The following is a 22,044-nucleotide window of genomic DNA, read 5'->3' as shown; positions in this document are numbered from 1 at the left end:
AATCTTTTCGTTCAAAAAATCAGCAAAATAATTTTGGGAAACAATTATTAAATGGTTGATCGTTTTGTCTCACGATTTAGAGTCGGTTTATCAGTTGCAGTTGGTCGCAAGATAAACGATTAAACCTTCATTTATCCATATAGCCAAGATGAACAACAACATCTGTATGAAATGAGAAAAGCTGAAATACCTCTGACTCTTAATTTGAAGATTTCGTCGTTCATCTTTTGGAGTAAAATTCAAACTGACTTACAAGAAAATATATTTCTCTGTACTTTGGATAATAAGTGTAGATCCCGACACAGAGCACTTCTCTGGAAATAGGAAAAAGCTGTTATTAAAAAAAAAATGTCTAGTTCATAGTTATTGGCTGGATTGCTCTTAAAAGCAGGTGAAGCTTTCAGGACCTTAATTTAATCCTGAGAAAGGCAAATAACCTTTTTTCATAAAATGGTTGAACCATTTTAAATGTCAATCTGCTAAAATACACTTGTGTAAACTATGATTACGGTCCACGTTTAGTCTCTAAGTGCCATCAAAAAAAGTAAAATAAAAAAAAAAAGTAATAATAATTCATTTCCCAGCTATACGTGGGAGGAATGGAGGCTTCCTTCATTATAAAAGCTCCATAGTAAGCAGAGTTTCTTTGCGGATGAAAAATGTTAAAAGGAGGTAAGTTTCTATAGAAACTGTGGTGCTGCGTCGGTAGAAGAGTATAACAGGGTAATTTAGTGTTATCAACGGTGTTGGATTCCAATCCCTCTGACGAAAGGGTTAACGCTTGACACATCAGCCTTTTAAATCCTCAGGGTGGTCAGTTGACGTCATCAACTCAGTTTATAACGCTAAATTATCTTGAAAATGTCACATTGCTTGAGGCTAAGAAGAAGTTTAAAAATCGAGCTGCTTTGGATTTTTATATTGCCACGTGCGCAATACAAGAAATTTTTTCGCAAAATAATTCGAAACCAGAGGAAAGTCAAATATTTGAAGGCCTAAGTGTTCTTTTTAAGGTCCTGGAATGCACATCTGCAGTGGTATTACCCTCATCTTACAAATGATTTTCTAGCGAACGGAATAGAATATTTAACATTCATAGTGATGCGCTGGATCTGATATACTGACTCAGCGACATTCATTCTGAAATATGATTCGAACCAGTTTTTATTATAAGTCTTCCTTATGCGTTTTCTCAGATGAATTTAAAGAGCTTGTCAAAATAAATCTGTTCAAAACAGTTCTATACGTTTTAATCCGGCATGGAATCGGATGAATCCATTGATTTTGTAGATTCCGAGGCAGTAAACGCTTATGGATCGGTTGTTGCTAAAGAGGAACTTGCAAGTATTTCAAATAAGGTGAAAATGTTGATCATCCATTCATCAAGTTTGCCATCCTTGTTAAATAGGACCAAGGGTCAGTTGAAGTTTCCTGCCCATGGAGAGGAGCTTTCGCTCGAAAGAGTGGTCGAGGTTGTTGCCCATGCAAAGCAGCAAAAAAGAAATGTGACGCAAACTGTCAATGTCGCTGACGTTCCTGTTATGAAGTGACTAAACTTAAAATAATTAAACGTCCGGCAGTTCGATATTTTTCCATATTTCTCTTCGAGATCCAAAACATATTTATACAAAAATGTTCTACCTTTAATTACAATCCTCAAGCGCTTCCGGCAGCCTAAAAATTTCGAACTTGATGTTTTTCACTAACCCTGTATACAGAGTGCGAAGCCATCCAAACGCTTGGCATTTAAAAACTGTTCAATGACACGGCTGGACACGGTCCTCAAATAACTCCATATTTCTCTCTGAAATATACCAATTTTTCGTTGGAAAATATTCTATCTTCATTTACAATCCTGAAGCGCTTCTACAAAGTGAAAAAATTCTAACGTTGTCCGTTTCGCTGACCTTGTACACAGAGTGAGAAGAGATCCAACCATGTCACTAAGAAAATTTTCACCGGACACGGTTTCCGAATAACGAAGCGTCCAACATTCTGATATTTTTCCGTATTTGTCTTTGAAAAATACCAATTTCTATTTGAAAAATTCTATCTTCATTTAGAATCCTCAAGCGCTTCTAGAAAGTGAAAAAATTTGAACGTTGTCCTTTTCGCTGACTCTGAGAGATCCAAGCGTGACACTTCGGATTTCTTCCGGACAAGATTTAAAATAGTGTGAGGAAACTGTAAAATGACGAACGGCGAATGTATTTACCGTAAAACAGTTGACTATATGTCCAGGATGGTTCTTGAGAAAGACGATTTTAGAAGGTTTTCAGTGATCTGGGAATTTCGTGTTACAGGAAATTGGGTCGCGGCGCGCAATTGTCGTTACCTCTTGGCTCAGAATCACGCCATTTCAAAATATTTAGTTGTTGTCCACCCTCCCAGGTCCAAATTCCGGCTCTCTTCCCTAAACCAATATGCCATGCACTAGTATTCCAAGCAATACGCTTTTGAATCTCATGACTGATAAACTGCCATTCTTCTTCAGTTTCGATTGAGACTAAGTAACCTCCCTGGTACCAGCAGACATACCAGTTGAAATTCCATCTTGTTCCGCTTTTCGAAAATACATAAGAGGAGTTTTTGAAACAGGTTTCTTGGCACTGTACGAGAAAAATTAAAGGAATGGATAAATAAACGAAAAAATGTATACTGATGATAACAATTGTGATAACGATAATGATGGAGACGAGAAAGTATTTTTGACACCATTAATTTTAGCAAACAATGGACATCAAAACCCACTACATCACTGAAGCAAAAGGCTTTAAAAGTGGAAAAAAGGGAGATCAGGTAGCACCGTTATTCTACGACTTCTTTGTTTTGCTTTTCAACTTACGTTTTGAATCACAATCCTATGAAATAATAATAATATAATAAGTCTATGACTAATCATTATGATAATCAATCAGATATTATCTTTTTTTTTTCCCAGTTCATTTTTAGGTGCATAAATGTTAAAAGTGGAATTACACTGCTGCACCTGTCAGGGGTGATGAAGGCACTAGACAGGAGTGTCGAAACGTTGGGTCTATCAATTGTAACTTCTTCGGTTACATTCATTAAATCTGCAAACCAGTGTAGCATCAAACTATGTCTGATTGTCCACCTGGTTGCCGTGTGAACTTTAATATATCCTTCTCTGATCTTTATAAACTAAGAGTTTAATGCGGAAATCTTTAGAATCTGGTTTGTTTTGATTTAACCAACAGTGCCAAATAACCGCCAACTGACATTTTTTTTTTCGGTTTTGTTTGGCCAAATTTCACAGGACGTTCAAAAATCGATATAAATGTTTCGCAAAAGAAAAATCAAGATATAATTAGGTGGTTACTAAACAAGCGCACAACTTTTAAAAAATGTTTTGCTCTCTTTGTCAGACTCAGTTGTACTCATCAGGCAATTTGATGGCTACCGCCCAACAAACACGAATAACTAGCGTGGTACTTACCCAGCACAAAATATGTTAATAGAGTTTTGAAAATTTTGCCGGATTCAGTTCCTTGCATTATCCACTTCATCATGGCCAAGATATGCAAAGGTTGCTGTTAAAAGGTATCGTTACACTAATATTTGATTCTCCAAGCTTGAGAGTTGCGGATACACGGCATCTTTATAAAACACTTTTGCACGAATTAGAATTTAATGCAAATTATGATCTCTTATAGCTTGTTCATGGCGTTTGCCTCCATTTTTTTTCCCGTCAAAGACGGACCAGTAGATAAAAAGCCGGTTGCACCAGATGTGAAGCATTGTTTTTCTTAATATAAAAGGAAAACTTCACGGTTTTAAAAATACTTTTTACAATTCCAATTTTATAGAGAAGCAGCTCAAAAATATGGTGGGTTAACTCATTCATGTGTTAATAACATGTATAATTATTTTTACAGCACGGCAAACTCCGAGTCAAAGGACTCCTTCTCGGTTTTCTTAGATCGTGAGTTCGATGCGAGTTTACGTGAAGTTGATCGTTAATTGATCAAAAAAACTAACGGAGGCCAACGGCCATAGTTTAGCGTTCAGCCTACAAAACAACTCTTCCATGCAAAAGCGTCATGCAGATCATTACTTTTGTGTCCAGATGTTTGACGTCCAACATTTTTGAAGGAGCGGTGGGGTCAAAATATCAAGTAGTCTTAGCTGCAATTAAGTTAGCCAATTAAAGCTTGAAACGTTTGACATAACACTTCTTCCGGCTAAATCGTACGCTTCTTCATCCATGCTGATTTATAAATAGGTGTGACGTAACTTAGCCTGTTGTAAACCGAGTTAGGCACATCTTCATGTTCAACTCCTCCTTTCGCTGGTTGAAATTCTTCTTCAATGCTAGTCTCTCCGCCATAGTAATATTTGAAAGCCAGGCCCTTGGGAAATTTTCCGCGTTTCTATCGCTGAGCTTTTTTTCCTTTAAATTGTCTACTCTGTGCAAAAGTTCTTTAATCGCTGTTTAATGAAGTTTGCGCAAGAGTTTACAATCTCTTGGTTTATGCCATTTCCGGCTAGCGTCGCCCCTATTGAATTCCAAATTATTCGATGTGTTTTCGATTCAAAATGCCACTTCTTATCTTAGGGATGCGAAAAAAAAAAAAGGAGAAAAACTGGCAAATATAACAGATCAAAGACCATCGAATCATAAGGATTTTTCTGTCCTTTTTAAATTATCTGTTTATATATTCAACCATTTGCGTATTCATCTAATTGTTCATTAAGCAACAACTGAATGTAAACTTAATTTTTAAGTTTTTTTTAAATTTAATAAACATTTATTGAAAAAAAATTTGTACGAAACTAAACTTAAATTACATCACTCTACTTACACTACTGGACATCACTCTACTTATTACATTACTGTACTTATTGGATTAGTCACTTTTACTTATTCTTACTTATTCTAAGAGTCACTTAGTAACACTCACTTACAGCGTAATGCTATTTACATAACGTTACTAAACAGAACATGACTTAAAATACATTACGCAATTCGCTAATTAAGCTCACTTGCCTACTTATAATTACTTGAGTACTTTACGAAACGGAACCTTAATTACCTTCTACGAACACTATGAAGTAAATTCAGAGACAGCGCTGGTAGAAAACTAAAAAGATAAGATTTGGGCTTTGATTTAGTGTGCCTGTTTAAATTGGCTGGTTAAATCAGGAAAAAAAGGCTTCCCGGGAAAATCTGTGAATTAGGGATGGGCTTCTTTAAATTCCTGCATGTTTAGTTTCTTGTCTAAACATTTTCAAGGGTAAATGTATAATTTTAGCATAATAACGAAAAGGTGTTGTCTGCGTCTTGGGAAATCGGTTAGGTGAGTTAAACGGGGGATGTCGTTAAAAGTTATTTGTTTATTTGAAAGTGTAATGTCGGTGTCATTTTCCTGGTTGACCCATAATATACTTTTGAACGTCAACTTTAGCTGCTGCTACTATAGGCATTTTTTTGTTACGGTATAATTTAACCGACAGAAAGAACGCTATTAAACAACTTTAGTATTCTTACTAAGGAGCGACTCTTAAAGAAAGTACACTTTTTATGCTAAATAAGCTTATTTAAGCCCACTACAAATTACATTTTAGCTCACCACTGACGCAATCTCACAGTTGTCTCCTAAGTCCCTCAAAATTAACAATCTTCCAAAGTGGCTCACTTTCATTATAACTCTCTGAAAAATCAGTCACTCCCGACAACAACAAGTACTACTGCTGCACGATTGAGTCCTTTTGTACAAAGTGTTCCAGATAATTCCAGAAGCTTACAACAACCATTTTGGTGGCTACGAAACCTAATAAAATTTTGCAGAAAGTTCCTTTGTATGCATGTCAGCATGACTACGTATTCTAGGAATTTCTAGAAACTGATAATTTCAGTGACTATCCATAGCTTATAGTTAAAAGTAATAACAGTGTTTGATAAGAAGTTTATAAACTAAGTAAGTGAAACAAAGCAGTCATCAGCATACGGAGCCATCAGGAATTTAAATTTATAGATTGGTTTATTTCGATGATTCTTCCCTGCAGACATACGATCGCCTAGAAAATAAACTTATCATCGTAAAAATGATAGGTTACAAAGACAACTAGTTGAATGCTCAAACAATAATGCAGACACAGACCTCTTTTTATTTGCAGATCGTAACTCAGACCGATCGTAAGCGACTTATTGCTGTTAACTAAGTGATTGTTCTAAGTATTTGGTTGTTATTTCCGGTTGGCTGAATCAAGTTATTTAACTTAAGTACAATTACGATTTAAATTCAGCACATGACTGCAATTAAATTGCCCATACATTCCCAACCTCATTTGGATTGACCTGTGAGCTCTTCCTTGTGGAGTTTCCCTTTATAGAAGATGGAAAAACGATGTTCATCTTTCTTTTGAATCGCTCTCTGATCTGCAGATAGACAAGCAACACGAAATATGGTTCTTAGCACTCGGATATTTATTGAAACACTAAAACTTGACGATATAAAGTTAATAATCAGTTCAATGTTTTTTCTTAGCTGAGTGTTTCGCATACAGTGTAGAGCGAAAATCAGGAAACCCTGCAGCACAAAAATAATTTCAAGATCATTAATTTTTACAATATGCAAACAAATTAGTCAAATATCTATTCAGATTTTCAAGAAGGAAGGAAAATTGCATATCTTATAATTGAAAAAGAATTCTGTCTTCTCTTGCATAGTTGACACCTTTTTGTTTTAAAAATTCCAAAACAACATAATCTGACCACCCTAATGATGTCTCACTTGGTCAGAAAGTAAAATAAATAATAGAGATTAATGACTTTTCACAGTTACCATCGAACACTGACCTGAGTAGAGTTAAGTATGGTGAAGATGTAAGCGAAAACTTTATGTACAGGCGAGAGGAGACCGAATAGCCACGTGACACCCAGCTGGGGAATCATCACCGCGCATGTTTTGATGCCAAGACTAGGAGTTAGAAAAAAACATTCTTTTACTTTCCTTTGACAATGAAGTTTCATTGTTAGATATCTTGATGCCCTACTGATTAAGGAATGAGAAAGCCAGGCAAATATAGCCCCACAGGAGGGCATGACAATGTCTTCCACTACCTTTTTTAGTTTTATGCTGTGATTCTCACCGTATTTGCTGAAAATGGTGGTCTGCCCCTGTTGGCTGCAACAAATTGCTCATCTCCCTTATTACTCGTAGGAGTATCAAAATGTTGAGCTAAAATATGGAAAAAAAAAAAGGTGACTATTTAGACATGGATGTCGAATAGCCAAAGCAGGGGAGGATCTTTGCCAAGGAAGTTACTGATTCGGTAACAAGCGTGAGATGAAGAGTAATTTACAGGGAATAGAGCCCCTAACCGGGGTACCAAGATTAGTAGCTTCGATCCTCTGCCAATGAGCAAAGGAAATCGCGCACATAAGTCTCTAAACTGAAAGAACCACGCCAAGTATAGTCTCATGTTAAATTATATAAATTTTCAATAAATCCTAATCTTCCTGCTCTTTTCATATTTTTCATCTTTTTTGTTTTGTTTTTTTTCATGAGTTATTTTTGCGTTGAAGGAAGGGGGAGAATTTTTTTTTTCATACTATGTGGTAAAAGTTGGAGAATTTATGAAGCTATCTTTTGCCTGTGGGGATATTGTCTCCACAGGTTTTCCCCGCTATTGAAGACCATCATTAGGTTAAAATAAACCAGGATCCCCGCAAACAGCGGCTACGTCCAAAGCTTTTTGTGAGTGAATAGGAAAAAGAAAACGGTAAATATTGTCTTGGGTCATATCAGAAATACTTAGTTCGTTTTCAAGAGCAGAGGAAAAAATCTTTAGCAGCAATTACTCCAGGTATACCAATCACAATCACCAACACTAATCGTTAACTCACGACTTCAATAAAAGCCACAAAGGCGACAAATATCCAGATCAGGTTATTAGTTGAGGAAAGCCAGCAACTAAACTCGAGGAAGTGAAACACAAGAAAGAAACACAAATTGTCAGAAAATAAAATGATACCGATTTCAAACTATATCCAAAAACAAAACAAAGAGTTAAATGCACCAAATTAAAAGGAGAAGAGCAAGAAGAAACCCTTGAATTTTTTTCCTACCATTTATCACTCGTATATCTTTGTAACCCTTCTTTTCCAGCAGCGATGCCAAGTGAAATGGCCACCATGATCACTGGAAGACCTACCCATGAACAAAGGAAGGAAATCACAACACTTTACTGCATGACAACACTAGATTTGGCGATCCAAAAGCGTGGTTACAGTTACCAGTGCATGTTTTAAAATACAAAACTCACCCCATGAGATGACATGATACATGTACATCTTGGTGTTAATATTGTAAACTTTCACAACGAAGAAGTAGAGATAAATTCCCTCGATCAGCATCCAACAGAAAGCGGCCATCAAGAAATACTGCATCAGAACTGCTATCGTAACACAGGCAGCCTGTGGAAAGGACGAGTTTTCGTATAATTATTAGCGAGCTTCTTTCGACAAGATATTTACGGAGCATAGAGTAAATTCATTCTATGGATAAAAGGAGAGGCTACTAACTTTGTTTTCTGTGGCGTTTATTCCAGCGAGGAAGATAATCTGTCCAGCTCCAAGGGACATAAAAACACTCAGTCGAATTTGAGAGAGAGGTTTACGAACATCTCTGGTAAAATAATATTAAAAAGAAGAAGAATGAATGAGACAAAAGCAACAACACACAGGAAAATATGGCAAAAAATTAACTAAATCTTGACAGCGAAGGAAAGAAGAAAGTCAGTAAATAGCTCCGGAGAGGACAAAAAAAGAAAACATTACGAAGAAAATGTTTAAACCTTAAAAAATTCATAAAAAGTGAAATCATAAGTTGTTCAAAAGTTCGTGATGGGGCATGAAATGTAGTTTGAGTTTGTGAATTATCTGACATGTCTGTTCTTGTTTGCATGGAGATTGGTATTGCGATCTCTTTTCTCACCAGCCTTGTTGAGGGGAGTTAAGAATCTACGTCATTATTAATCAAGTGCATTACTTACGTGAGGCAAGAATAAAGTATTAATATTAAAAGTATCCCGATTATGGAAAGGCTCAGTCCCACGTAGGTGGCAACTTTCAGAATGGTTTCATCCTCTTCGGTGAGCTGTGTCAAGAAAAGAAAAATTACAGGACAACATTGAGTTAGTTCATTGAGCCCATAAAACTATTAAGTAAGGCAAAAATAACTTTATTACCTTTGTGCTACCGTCGTAGTCCATTAAGACGGCAAAATGCGTCAAATGATTGCAACTGCAAATTGTTTCTTCTGAGTTACTTTTTGATGTAATTACATGACAATCTTCCTCTGAAAAGCTGTCACACATGAATAAAAAAGTAAAGTTAAAAAAAAATTTATTCATTGTTTGGGGAAGAGGGGATGTTTGACAATTTTGCGCCAAGATTTTCTTCTATTGTAGTTATAGTTGCGAGAACATTTCAATCAGACTTCCCCTCTCTAAAAACGACAACATGTTGGCTTCCAGGAAAGTGTTCATCTGCGCAAAAGCATCTGAGAAAGTTCATTCATTCTCCTCCATACTAAATTTAATTTAAGAAGGAATAAATACCATACAATATATAATATATATAATATGTAATGATATATTGTAATTTTTTACCTTTTGCTGAGGCCACTCCAAAACATACGGCGCTTCTCTGCCGTCAAAACCTGAAAATAGATTTTATCTTGTCAGAATAAATCAAAACAACGGATAGAAACTAATTTTCATGTTACCTATAGGTTTCTGAACTGTAGGATGACATCCTCTCGCAATTTCTCTGGCTTGGGGTTCACAGTTACGACCATTATCCTGGAGTTGATATACCTAAGAAGAAATTGTATTTGAAAATGGACCAGAACCAAGGAAGCAATATTACATATTTTTTTGTAGATTCAGGCCAATTTTTCATGAAGGTGGAATGGTCAGAGACAAGCAGGGAGTCTTCCAACCCTGGTTACGGTTTTTGGAAAGTTTCTCAGTTCAGTTTAGTTGAACTTAGATCTTATGTGTATCCGTGTTATGTGTTTTTTGAGGTAAACGACATGGAGTAATATGAAAATAACGGCACCTTTGGTTGTCTGTTTCACTCTTCATGGCTTGGTCTGTCAGAAGTAGGTCATGCAAATCCTTGTACACACATGCAACCACCATTGATCCTTTAAACCCCAACGATCAACAAAAAAATGTTATCAAACAACAACAAAAAAAGCACACAAAATTGAAATTTTTATCAGGCTCTGAGGTATGTGACATTTTAGGGAGGGCGAGTGATTAAAGAAGATAGACTATGTAAACTAAGGAAGCGCCTTTACATGAGGCTTTATTTCGACACAGAAATTTCTATCGGAGAAACTAAGGTAATACTAAAAGTAAAGTTATTACAATAGTTAATACGAACCATTTTCCTCAAAAGTTGAAGAAGCGATATCGATTCTTGCTCGCCATCGTTGTTCCTCAAAGTTGAAGCCACTTGCATTCTGGCGATAGGCTTTTTGAATGACCAAAACTGTCGAAAAGAAAAATTACAATTGAAAGCACCCTCGGTGAAATTTACAATAGCACACCTACACAAACTTCCATTTTGTGGTGTACACAATATTTCATAATCTTATGGGTTGAAAGTGTATTGTATGTATCGTATTTGCCCTTCCACGACTATTCGACAAATTCAACCATTTTATAAAGTTTTTTCAATGTAAGACTGATAAAAAAGTGAGTAGTGCCGCACGGACTAAAATTGTGAAAACTCAATTCGTTCCTCGAACCGTTTCGTTGGAAAACTATAGAGTTCATTAGAGAATTTTGAAGTGTACGGTTAAAAATCTTGCATTTATGTACATCACAGACGATAGGCCAATTTTGAGCTCAGTGTACGTTATGAAGTGAGCGGAAAGCATTTCTAAGATTTGACAATTTTATTTAGTAAAGTGTTACTCACCAACCTATTATTTAAGAAAAGTTTCAATATACAGATCGATAAGAAGGGTTTCACAATTTGAAGGATTCCTGTTCTCTCTTGTTGATTGTTTAAGAAAACGTTCAATTTCCTTCTCCACCGCGAAAAATCAAAGTATCAAACTAATTGAAAAAAAAAACAAAGATGAATCGATGACATCCAGCAATAACATTCTGATACGTTGGGCTAATAGCTGAGTTCTTACACCATCTAGCCATAGGAAATTAGACAACTCAGTGGGACAGTCAGCAAGTTAGTAAGTAACAGAGGAATAGACTTCGAAACTAAACAGGACTGAAGGCCGCAAACTCACCAATTTTGGGGGAAACGATCCTTTCTGAAGGCCTCATTCCTCTCAGGTGTCGGTTGCCGTAATTAAGAGCAAATTTCTCGACGGCCTCTGCCACCTCAAAGATGGATTTTTTCAGTGTTTTAACCTCTTCTATGCCGGCCTTGTCTTTTGTGACGTTCTTGATTTTTAAGGTGAAATCTTCAAACACAGTAACAGCCTCCTACAATTACGTAAAATATTTCCAGGTCATTAAACAGCCAGTCTTGTATATAAAATTTATACTAAGGCCCCAAATGGTTTCCAGAGTATTCATCGGCTGGAGAACTCTTTTAGGGGCCTGGATTATTTTTTAAGCTTCAACATTTTTACTTCATATGGCTCGATGGTGGTTTATCCTTAAAGATCAGATATTAACCTTTTTATCGTTTAAAAAACATATACCAAAGTTAAAAAGCCTTTAAGTCATATAAAATAAGATACCTGTAGGGAAGTCCTTCTGGTAATATTTATTCCGCCAAATTTTGAAACATACTCCTTTGCCTAAAATTAAAAATATTGTCTCTCACGTTTGTAAGCAGAGGAGATCCTGAAAAACGATATGTATAAAAACGGTAAATGACTAGAAAACATACAAGCTGCTCAACTGGTAACGGCGATGGCGATGGCGACGGCGACGGCGACGGCGACGGCGACGGCGACGGCGACGGCGACGGCAACGGCGACGGCAACGGGGATGACGATGGCGATGGCGAGGGGGATGGCGATGGCGATGGCGAGGGCGAGGGCGATGAACGTGGCGACGACGATGGTGATGGTGATGGTGAGGTTGCAAGGGCTACTCTGGATGATAGTGAGGACGACGAAGGTACTGAAGGTATTGAGGAGTCTTTAAAGAAAAATGTTAATCAAGACCACATCATACGAAAAATTGCCTTACTATTACACTGCGAGGGCAAAACTGCGGACGGAAAGGGGAGTAAAAAAATGGCCGCCAATAACGTTCAAAACTCTAAAACGCACTCGATTTTTATCAGTAATACAGAAAGCTCTCATTGTTTCCTCAACATTTTATTCGTCGTTGGCACACGTCTTGTGTGATTGTTGCTTAGATAGGGCTGTAGGATGTTTTTCGACAACTAGACCCCATAATACTAGAGAATGAAATATATTCTGTAGACTTTTCCCTAATAGCTTAAAAAGCTGTAACACAATATTTCAATATCCTGTTCTGCGTTTTCTTGAATAATATTCCACTAATCAAATATCCATTTTGCCTCTTAAGACTTTACTTTACTACGTGTCGTTTCCTCGGAAACAATCTACATTTTGTCACGTTTTCGAAGCGCATTATCTAACACCACTGAAAAATAATGAATTCTCTACACAATTCTGGACTTAAAGTTATTCTCTTTTCCTGTTTCAAGACTGAAAGGGTTAAGAACCCAAAGTGTCCCATTTCAACCCACCTAGCCAAAATAATAACTCTTGCATGCTACGCATGCCTATGTTTATCTTTTCGGTGAGCAGAACATCAAATATATTCCACCTCAGTATTGACTATCCCTCTGGTGATGTATGAGAACTGAGGTAATCCTTACTAACCTCGTTATAGAGTAGTGGTTACTAAGTCGATCGAAATGCCCGCCATATTCGGATTAGATGCACGATGGTCAGTTTATTATGCTCACTGCACATTTCGCATTGCATTAAAATTAGCCCCTACAACTTTACAGTTCAAATGATCAGACATTAAAATAGAATACAGTAAACTTAAAATTGATTCCCCTATGCAAAGAACAAATAATTCTGCAAATCTGTTGTATTTGTTTTAGAAAACGATAATTGGCATGGTTCTTAACCGACATGAGTCACAAGCTCTTCACAAAAAGATAACGCTCTTCACATCATCACGTGCTATCATCCAACAAAGCAATTGGACTCATAATTCTTTGCAATTGGTATTCACCATCAGTTTCGTAACTGTTGTTGTTCGTAAAAGTGATAGTAACAGAACCATCTGCAGCTTTCCCATGTTTACAAGGTTAAAGTTAGACATGTATATCGTGAAACCGTTCATTGGGATTGTATCAAACATATTTTGATTTACGCAAAGGTAAGTGTAAACTTGATTCTGACTGTCTGAGGGTTTTTATAAATTCTACCGTGAGTACCACAAACGTTAGCAAATAATGTTCTTATTGCCCTTCAGCGCTCCTAGTGCCTTTGAGTTTACTCAAAATAACATTAAAAAAAAAGAAAAACAACAACAACAACAACATATCAACTCACTCTCGGGGATCTCACAAATATAAGCGTGCTGGTTTTTCCCACTTGTACCATTATCACTCCCAAATACGCCCTGTTCGCTATTACGGAACCTCTTGTACATGAAAGCCGCGTCGTGTTCACCGCTTGGCTCCCCTTGTCCCCATTTGGAAATAGTCAGCGGTCTTCCACTCACCCAGGTCCAATTCCTGGCCCTTTTTTTAAACCAATTCTCCATTTATTTTCATAGTTTGTAGTGTTTCGCCTTTGAATTTCGTCATTAATCAAATTCCATTCCTCTTGGGTTTCAAAGGAAACCAGGTCCCCGCCTAGACTTGAGCAAGTGTCTCTGCTCCAGTACCAGGACTCTCCATCCACCGAAATTATGTATCAAGAGTTTTTAAAAGTTATATTTGGGCATTCTACATGATGATGAAGATGAAAACAAAAATACCAATTATCCTAATGATGATAAACAAAGTGATAATTATAATAGCATTGATAAAATGAAAAGATTATAATCATAATCACAACAAAGGAAAAAAAACGAATGAGACAGAAAACGTGACTCATTCACTAATGAATTCCTTTTTTTTAACATCCTATGTATTTGTCTGATCAGTGTCAATAAATGCCATACATCTTTCTTCACTACGGCGTCCGCCACACTTACCTGCTTTTGTGGATTAGTTAACTTCACATCAGCTAAGATTATTTGTGAATTTATATCATTTTGGTAGTCGAGTTTTTAAATATAAATTAGATCCTCGTTGAGCTGACACCTCCCCCACTCCGCCCCCTACTCTTCCTCCTCTATCTAATCAGACTTTAAAAAAACGTAAAATTAAATGTGAATGTAGGTTCCCACAAATGTGCAACTGGAGATACGCAGTTAACTGTATGCAGTTGTTACGGACAAAGAGCAAAACTTTAAAGTGCACGCAACAATCTCAAAAGGTTACCTGGGTAACGATAATCAATAGGGACATAAAAATTAAAGATAAATTAATTAGGGTTAGCTCATGCAGTTTAGAATTTAAAGAAAGTCTTGCAATTAAAACAGGTTGTTCAAACCCGTGATGCCTCGTCCTTAAAGTGACATTTCCTAGGTTTCCCTGAATTCCTGAGGTTAAGTCTAACCATGACCTAAAAGCTACCAGCAATACCTTTCAGGTTATCGCTTACAATTCCGACAAGATTTTTCCGATAACCTTTCTCAAAAGAACTGTATTTATTATTTGTTTTTCTCAGAGGGCACGGTAAAGAATCCTGGAATCTTATTAGTACTTAACGCGGTCCGGGTTTTCCTATCTCTGCCCACGGGCACGGTACCGCTTGAGCGAGCCGCCGATTACATCTCTAGCTTTGTTGCTATTTTTCAAAAAAATTATTTCGTTTTGCCGGCTGGACAGTATTTTTAAGCAAATCGCTTTGGAGCAAATCAAGCCGATCGATAACTTATTAATTCTCACTTTCTCTCTCTCAGATAACTTTGTTTCCCTGCAAAAAAAATTGGTTTTGACATGAATATTGGTAGCAAATATGTCATAAGATAGGTTAACGCGCGGCCTAAAAGCCGCTTGAAAATAACCTAAACCTTACTAGAAGTAACTCAGAAAGTTAAAACGTGAGGTATTTCTTCACAGTTGAATTCATTAATGGTAATTTCATTCATTATGTATCTGAATTCTCTCAAAAAATTTTTTCCTTGGACAACAGTGAGCTAGGTCTTTTATACTTCAAATACGCTTTCGGTAAGTCTTTGCAGGTCCGTTCAAATTGGACATTGGTACCATAAATTTCGCAACAGTAAACAAAGGAATTCAACGAGAAAAAGCTGCTTTAAAATTCCCCTTTTGATGAAAGACCAAATTTGCACTCGTGATTGCAGCAAACAAACGAGGGAACTCCCACAACTTCAAAACATAGATTTAAATTTACTTAAAATTACTTTGCAGTTCAGTTTATTTGCCAAACCAGCGCCGTTGTCGTTGTTGATTTGTTTTAAAGGGTGCATGCGTTTTTTTGTTACGCGCTCTCTAATTGACAGGTGTCAAATTGTGACAGATACTTGTCAAAAAATGTTTCAAAGTTTGTTTGGAGGCCTCTTAAATTACCTCTTTCATTACCCAAATATAAATATTTCGGTGAGGCCTCTTTTTTATTTACATTTACTCAATCTGTTTCAACTACCATTTACTCGCTCAAAATTTGTTCAGTTCAAGGAAGGTTTTTCCGCTCTTACAACCTAACTCATTAGGGCTCATATGGAAAACGTTTAGTTAATTTCAAGAGGAAAAAACTGTTATTTATCAGCCTAAGTCGGTCCGTATTGGGAAAAACTGTGCAATTTATCTCCACTACCAGTGCTCAAGACCTTGGGCACAGTATTACTCAATACAGACCTTCCAGCCGGCGAATAACATATTTATCACTGACTTGTGCGAGAAACTCACACCCAGACACACAAAAATAAAAGTAATTCGATATGTTATGTTCAAAACAAAAAGCCTGTACTCACTTAATTTTTGAAACATGTATTACGGGAAATTTCATGGGCAGTGTGTTCAACTACTTATGCACGCCTAAAGGTTCATTCATAGCACACACGTTCAAGTTAGGTGAGCAGAGTATATTCTGTGAACTATGTTTTTTTTTTACTTTTAAGAAGCAAGAGCAATTTTCATGACACAAGTGCAAGACTGCTAATGTTTCAGCACATTATATACTTTATGGTTGGAATGTGATCTTAACTCCGGGCATCTCGCAAATGTAGGCATCTCCTTTAACATTTTGATGGATACCATTAAAGAGGCTTCCGTTCATGGATATTTCCGCCCTTTCGTCGTTCCCATTTGGCTCAGAATCTCGCCATTTCGAGATATTCAGCTGTTTTCCACTCTTCCATATCCAAACCCCGTCTTTCTTCTCCAAACAAATGAGCCACGCATTAGTAGTCGAAGTATTACAAATACCACGCTTTTGAATCTCATGATTGATAAACTGCCATTCTTCCTCAGTCTCGATGGAGACTAAATAACCTCCCAAGATTGAGCAGACGTCATTGTTAGGAAACCTGTAAATTTTGCTTTTCGAAAATATGTAAGAGGAGTTTTTGAAACAGGTCGGTTGGCACTCTATAACAAGAAAATAAATAAATAAATAAATAAACGAAAAATGTATACTGAAGATAGCAGCACTGAGTGAGCGATCGAGAAAGTATTTTTTATATCATTAATTTTAATAACAGACGATGGGCATCAAAACCCTCTACATCCCTGAAGGAAATATTAGAATCAGGCCAGGTTTTAAAAGTGGATCTTTGGGAGATCAGGGTAATAGCACCGTTATTCTTTGACTTTTTGTTTTGCTTTCCAACTCACGTTTTGAATCGCAATCCAATGTAATTTTAAAAGGAAAGTCTATGACTCATTAATATGATAATTGGTCAGGTATTATCTTTTTTTCCCGTCTATTTAAAGGAACTTGAATATTAAATCGGAATGAAACTGTCTCACCTGTCCCTGGCAATTTCATCAACAAACGAAGGATGACTGTAGAAGAGAAAATGGACAAATAAATTGATTGTTATCTCAAGAGTAACATTTGAAACAATGAAAAAGTTTATTAGATTTCGAGTAAGACGAGTACTAATGCATTTTATTTGCTACATGCCCTTTAACATCCATTCATGAATTTTATTACCTTCCTAGGGAGCTGACGGAGAAATTATAAAAAAAATGCAGCATCTCCGCAATTCACCAACTAGCTGAACAAAACTTGTCACATGTGGAAACATTTTTAAGGATACGATAGACCCTCAGGAATGTCCTTTAGAAAATTTTTTTAAACGGGTTATTCGCGCAACCGAACTATAAACAAATGAAAAGGATGTAAAATGTGCTATCCACAGAAAAAATGTTTCACATTTCAAGCGAATGAATCGGGTATCAAATCTGAGCGCTCAAATAAAACTTGCACAATTTGAATCTTGAGGAGTTGGTCTCCAAAATTTTGTTAGGATTTTTCCATGTTCTTGGGAGTTTCAAAACTATGGATCAGCAGGCCGCGGAACCTGCGGAACCTCCAGAGCCCATATATTTTTTTTTAAAAGAAGAGCAATGGGTTGAGTATAAAGTTTGCTTTCGGGCATAAAGAAAAATAATTTAGAAGAGAAATATGTTCTAATTAACTATGACGTCCAACTTGGCGAGCAGTCAGCAATCATCTACTCTGAGTTTTAATGACAAAACAACAATATGAAAGCTCTAAAGGTTTGGGTACCGCCATGTCTGAATAACGCCTCATCCGAACGCTCTACGGAAACCTACTTTGCACTATACGGAATCTAAACGGCTTTAGGAATCCAATTTATAAGAGATCCATGTCTGATTAAGAACTAAAAGTTTAATGAGGACATCTCTAAAGTCTGTTTTGTTTTGTTTTGTTTTGTTTTAATTAACAGTGCCAAATATCCGCCACCTGACATTTTTTCTCTGTTTGGTTTGGCTAAATTTCACAGGACGTTCCAAAATGGATATTAATGTGTCACAAATGGAAAGTCAAGGTATAATTAGGGTGGTACTAACCTAGCGAACAACATATACGAATGTGTCATTTTCGGGTGATTATTATTCAATTATTTTAAATTGTATGGAAAGAGAAAAATATTGAGAAACTAATAATAACGATAACGGTGATAATTAGCTTTAATAATTAGACAACAACTCGAGAGGACATGTTAGGAGTTTGGTATGTTTCGTATTTAGAGTTCCGTAAGTTTAAATATCGAAATAAATATTTTACAATAAAAAGTCCATTTCGACGCTTTCATAGCTACCCCAGAACAAACAGAAATAAGTAGGGTCGTACTCATCCAGCATACAACATATTACCGGGGTTCTGAACATTTTGCCGGATTCACTTATATTTGATTCACACCGCTTGAGAGTTGCGGATTTGCGGCATCCTCATAAAAAGCCTTTCGTACGAGTTGGAGTTTCATGCAAATCATGATCGCTGAACACATGTTCATGGCGTTAGTCTCCAATTTTTTTTCTGTCATAGACGGACCAATAGACAAAAAGCAACTTGCACCTGATGTAGAGCATTGTTTTTCTAATACAATTGGAAAGCTTCACGTCATTAAAATACTTTTTGTAGTTCAAGTGCTGCAGAAGAAGCAGCTAAAAAATATTTGATGGTAAGAACGGTAATTTCTTTATGAGCTCTGTTAAATGAAAGTGGTCCTAAACAAAATTCTGTTTATCAACGGGCAGCTTAAGCTAGAATGCCATCTGTTCCTTATGCATAAATGGAAATTATTGTTATTTATTCATCTCGCTTATGACACGCTAATTACCTCGTATGCCTTTAAAACAACGGTGGCTAACGGCCAAAGTTTAGTTTTCAGCCTACAAAACAACTCTCTCCTAGAAAAGCGTCATGCAGACTATCACTTTTGTTTCCAAATGTTTGAATCCCAACAATTTAGAACGAGCGGTGAGTCAAAAGCTCTTAGTGCGAGACGTTCTTGGGTCATAGTGATGTGCTCTGTGGGCGAGACATTCTACTCTCTCAGTATCTCTCCACGCTCATGGAATAGTTGATCATTTATTCTGGAATATTCGCTCGTCTTAGCTGCGATGTATTCAGTCAATCGAAGCTTGAAACGTTTTTACCCATCGCATTTGAGCAGTGTAGATAGAAAAGTGCATGTATATCTCAGAATAATTTTTATTTTAACTTCTTCCGTATTAATCGCACGCTTCGTCACCATGTTTATTTATAAATGGGTATGACGTAAACTAGACTATTATAAACTGTTAGCCTCATCTCCATAATCGACTCCTTCTCTCGCTTGTTGAAATTCCTCTGCGATGCTAAGTTCCGCTGTAGTGATATTTGAAAATCAGGCCCATCGAAATATTCTGCATTTCTATCGCTAAGCTTTTTCCTTTAAATTGTATACTCTGTGTAAAAGTTCTTTAATCGTTGTTCAATAATGTGTGCCGAGCAGTTTATAATCTCTGGGTTTATGCCTTTTCCGGCTAACATTGCCCTAGTTTAATTCCAAATTAATCGATGTATATTCGATTTAAAACGATACTCTAAATTGTAGGAATGCGAAAAAAAATTGTTAAATGTAACTGATCCAAAAGAAGATCCAGTTACGAGGATTTTTTTTTTCTGTTCTTTCTAAATAAGTTGTTTACTTATTCAAACATTTACGTATTGATCTATTTATTCATTAAGCAACAACTTTGAATGTCAGCGTTAGCAGCTAAGACTATTAGTATTATTTGTTACGGTACAATTTAACAGACAAAAAGAGCATCATTTATCAACAGACCCATTTAATTTATTAAACAACTTGTAATATTCTTGCCAAGGAGCGACTCTTAAACAATTAGAATAATTATCCTTAAAAAACTGATTGAAACCCACCACAAACTACTCCTTTCCTCACTTCTGACGCAATCTCGAAGTTGTCTCCAAAGTAACTCGAGATTAACAATCTTCCACGGTTGCTCTCTCTCGGTATAGCTTTCTGAAAAGTCATTCCCTCCCGACAACAAGTATTACTGCTGCACGACTGTGTCCTTATGTATAAGGTATTCTCGAAAATTCCGGACGCTTACAATACAACTATATTGGTAGTGTTACATCATGACTACGTAACCTAGTAAACTGCTCCACAAAGTCCCTTGATATGCATTTCCGCATGACTAGGCATTCTCGAAATTTCTAGAAGCCTATAGTTTCAGTTATTAAACATAGCTTAATGTTTAAAGTAATGACAGTGTTTGGTGAGAAGTTTGTAAGCTCAATAAGTGAAACGTCGAATATGAAATAATCATGAAGTAAGAGCAGAAAGTTAGCGCGCAAGAATCGAAAGATAAATACATTCAATTAAAGCTGCGTGCTAGAGTACTTCTTAAAGAAAGACAATTCGTGATATCTTGGCTTAAATTCCCGCCTCGTTTGTAGTGGACTGAGGTCGTATTCGAAGGAAAGTCATCAAGATACTGAGCTATTAGAAATTTAAATTTATACATTGGTTTATTTCGATGAATCTTGCCTACAAATATACGATCGCCCCAAAAACAACCTTGTCATCGTAAAGAGCATACATAACAATTACAGCTAGTTGAATGCTTAACAATAATGAAAAGAAAGAACTCTTTTTAGTTGCAGAGAGCAACTCAGATCGATCGTAACCGACTTATTGCTGTTAACTAAGTGATTGTACTAGGTAATTGACTGTCATTTCCGGTTGGCTGGATCCAGTTATTTAAGTTAGGTGCGATTTCGATTCAAACTCAGCACAAGACTGCAATTCAATTGCCCATACATCCCCAACCTCATTTGGATTGACCTGTGGCTCTTCATTGCGGAGTTTTTCTTTAAAGAAGATGGGAAAACGATGTTCATCTTTCTTTTGAATCGCTCTCTGATCTGCAGATAGACGAGCAACACGAAATTCGGTTCTTAGCACATGTACTCGGATATCTATCGAAACTCTAAAACTTGATGATATGGAGTTAATTATCAGTTTGAAGTTTTTTTCTTACCTGAATGTTTCGCATGCAGTGTAGGGCGAAAATTAGGAAACCCTGCAGCATGAAAATGATTTCAAGATCATTAATTTTTGCACTATATAAACAAATTAGTCAAATACCTATAACGATTTCAAGAAGGAAAGAAAATTGCGTATCTTATAATTGAAAAAGAAGTCTTCCTTCTCTTGCATAGCTAACTGCATTTTTGTTTTCAAAACTCCAAAAAATTATCATGTGATCATTGTAATGGTGTCTCACTTGGTTAGAAAGTAAAATAATGATAGAGATTGAATAATTTTGAGAGTTACCAGCGAATACTGACTGGAGCAGAGTTGAGTTTGGTGAAGACGTAAACGAAAGCTTCATGTACAGGCGAGAGGAGACCGAATGCCACGTGACACCCAGTAGGGGAATCATCACCACGTATGCTTTGATGCCAATTCTAGGAGTTAAAGAGAAAACATTCCTTTATTTTCCTTAAACAATGTATTTTCATTTTTAGATATCGTAAGGCCTTACTGATTAAGGAATGAGGAAGGTTGGCGAATAGAGCCTCACTGGAGAACATGAAAACCTCTTCCACTATTTTGTTTTCGTTTTGTGTTGTCAATCTTACCGTATTTGCTGAGAATGGTAGTTTTCCCCTGTTGGCTGCGACAAATTGGTTATCTCCTAATATCTCCAAATCTTCCTGCTCCTTTCATCTTGCTCGATGTTTTTTTTTAGTTATTTTTGCGAGAAAAAAAGTCAATGTGAAACAATGAGAAAACATCAACAAGGAAGGGGTAGAATGTTTTTTCATACGAAAAGTCTTTTTTTCATACGAAAAGTTGGAGAATTTATGAAGCTGTCCTATGCCTGTGAAGATATCAATGGGTAAAAATTGACCAGCATCCCCGCAAACAGCGGCTACGTCCAATGTTTGTTGTGAGTAAATGGGAAAAGAAAAA

General features: G+C 36.5%; 4 protein-coding genes across 4 annotated transcripts in view; 1 reads left to right on the top strand and 3 right to left on the bottom strand.

Annotated features, from left to right (window-relative positions):
• LOC149052105 (replication factor C subunit 1-like) overlaps positions 1-22,044 on the top strand; it is a 255,440-nt gene that overhangs the window by 109,168 nt on the left and 124,228 nt on the right. The window lies entirely within an intron of this gene.
• Positions 5,073-9,116, bottom strand: LOC149052115 (adhesion G protein-coupled receptor D1-like). The gene is made up of 8 exons (XM_089180685.1): positions 9,019-9,116; positions 8,549-8,651; positions 8,290-8,440; positions 8,093-8,174; positions 7,871-7,937; positions 7,114-7,202; positions 6,821-6,941; positions 5,073-6,551 (listed from the first exon to the last, which is right to left on the bottom strand). The coding sequence occupies exons 2-8, from the start codon at positions 8,606-8,608 to the stop codon at positions 6,306-6,308; spliced, it is 816 nt and encodes a 271-aa protein (XP_089036811.1). The 5' UTR covers positions 8,609-8,651; positions 9,019-9,116; the 3' UTR covers positions 5,073-6,305.
• On the bottom strand, positions 10,015-13,923 carry LOC149052114 (uncharacterized). Its single transcript, XM_089180241.1, has 6 exons — positions 13,557-13,923; positions 11,900-12,153; positions 11,748-11,807; positions 11,289-11,487; positions 10,418-10,525; positions 10,015-10,175 (listed from the first exon to the last, which is right to left on the bottom strand). Exons 1-6 carry the CDS (start codon positions 13,768-13,770, stop codon positions 10,015-10,017), a joined length of 996 nt encoding a protein of 331 aa, XP_089036367.1. The 5' UTR covers positions 13,771-13,923.
• Positions 20,500-22,044, bottom strand: part of LOC149052108 (adhesion G protein-coupled receptor L4-like) — a 98,260-nt gene continuing 96,715 nt past the window's right edge. Inside the window, exons 9-10 of the mRNA XM_089180606.1 lie at positions 21,107-21,148; positions 20,500-20,565 (exon numbers count right to left, since the gene is read on the bottom strand). Coding sequence (XP_089036732.1) covers positions 20,500-20,565; positions 21,107-21,148 — 108 coding nt within the window. The remainder of the gene's footprint in view (positions 20,566-21,106; positions 21,149-22,044) is intronic.

The sequence above is a fragment of the Pocillopora damicornis genome, chromosome 1 (assembly GCF_964200805.1).
Source record: "Pocillopora damicornis chromosome 1, jaPocDami1.2, whole genome shotgun sequence".
Classification (NCBI taxonomy): Eukaryota; Metazoa; Cnidaria; class Anthozoa; order Scleractinia; family Pocilloporidae; genus Pocillopora; species Pocillopora damicornis.
This window is presented reverse-complemented; position numbering and strand designations above follow the sequence as displayed.

Excerpts from the sequence above, each read along its gene's own strand:
- LOC149052115 (XM_089180685.1), bottom strand. The coding sequence starts at position 8,608 with ATGTCCCTTGGAGCTGGACAGATTATCTTCCTCGCTGGAATAAACGCC. Across the intron at positions 8,441-8,548 it reads TAAACGCCACAGAAAACAAA|GCTGCCTGTGTTACGATAGC; the intron begins GTTAGTAGCCTC and ends TCCTTTCCACAG. Across the intron at positions 7,938-8,092 it reads AGATATACGAGTGATAAATG|TTGCTGGCTTTCCTCAACTA; the intron begins GTAGGAAAAAAA and ends CCTCGAGTTTAG.
- LOC149052114 (XM_089180241.1), bottom strand. The coding sequence starts at position 13,770 with ATGGAGAATTGGTTTAAAAAAAGGGCCAGGAATTGGACCTGGGTGAGT. Across the intron at positions 11,808-11,899 it reads CGTTACCAGTTGAGCAGCTT|GCAAAGGAGTATGTTTCAAA; the intron begins GTATGTTTTCTA and ends TTTTAATTTTAG. Across the intron at positions 11,488-11,747 it reads CCAGAAGGACTTCCCTACAG|GAGGCTGTTACTGTGTTTGA; the intron begins GTATCTTATTTT and ends ACGTAATTGTAG.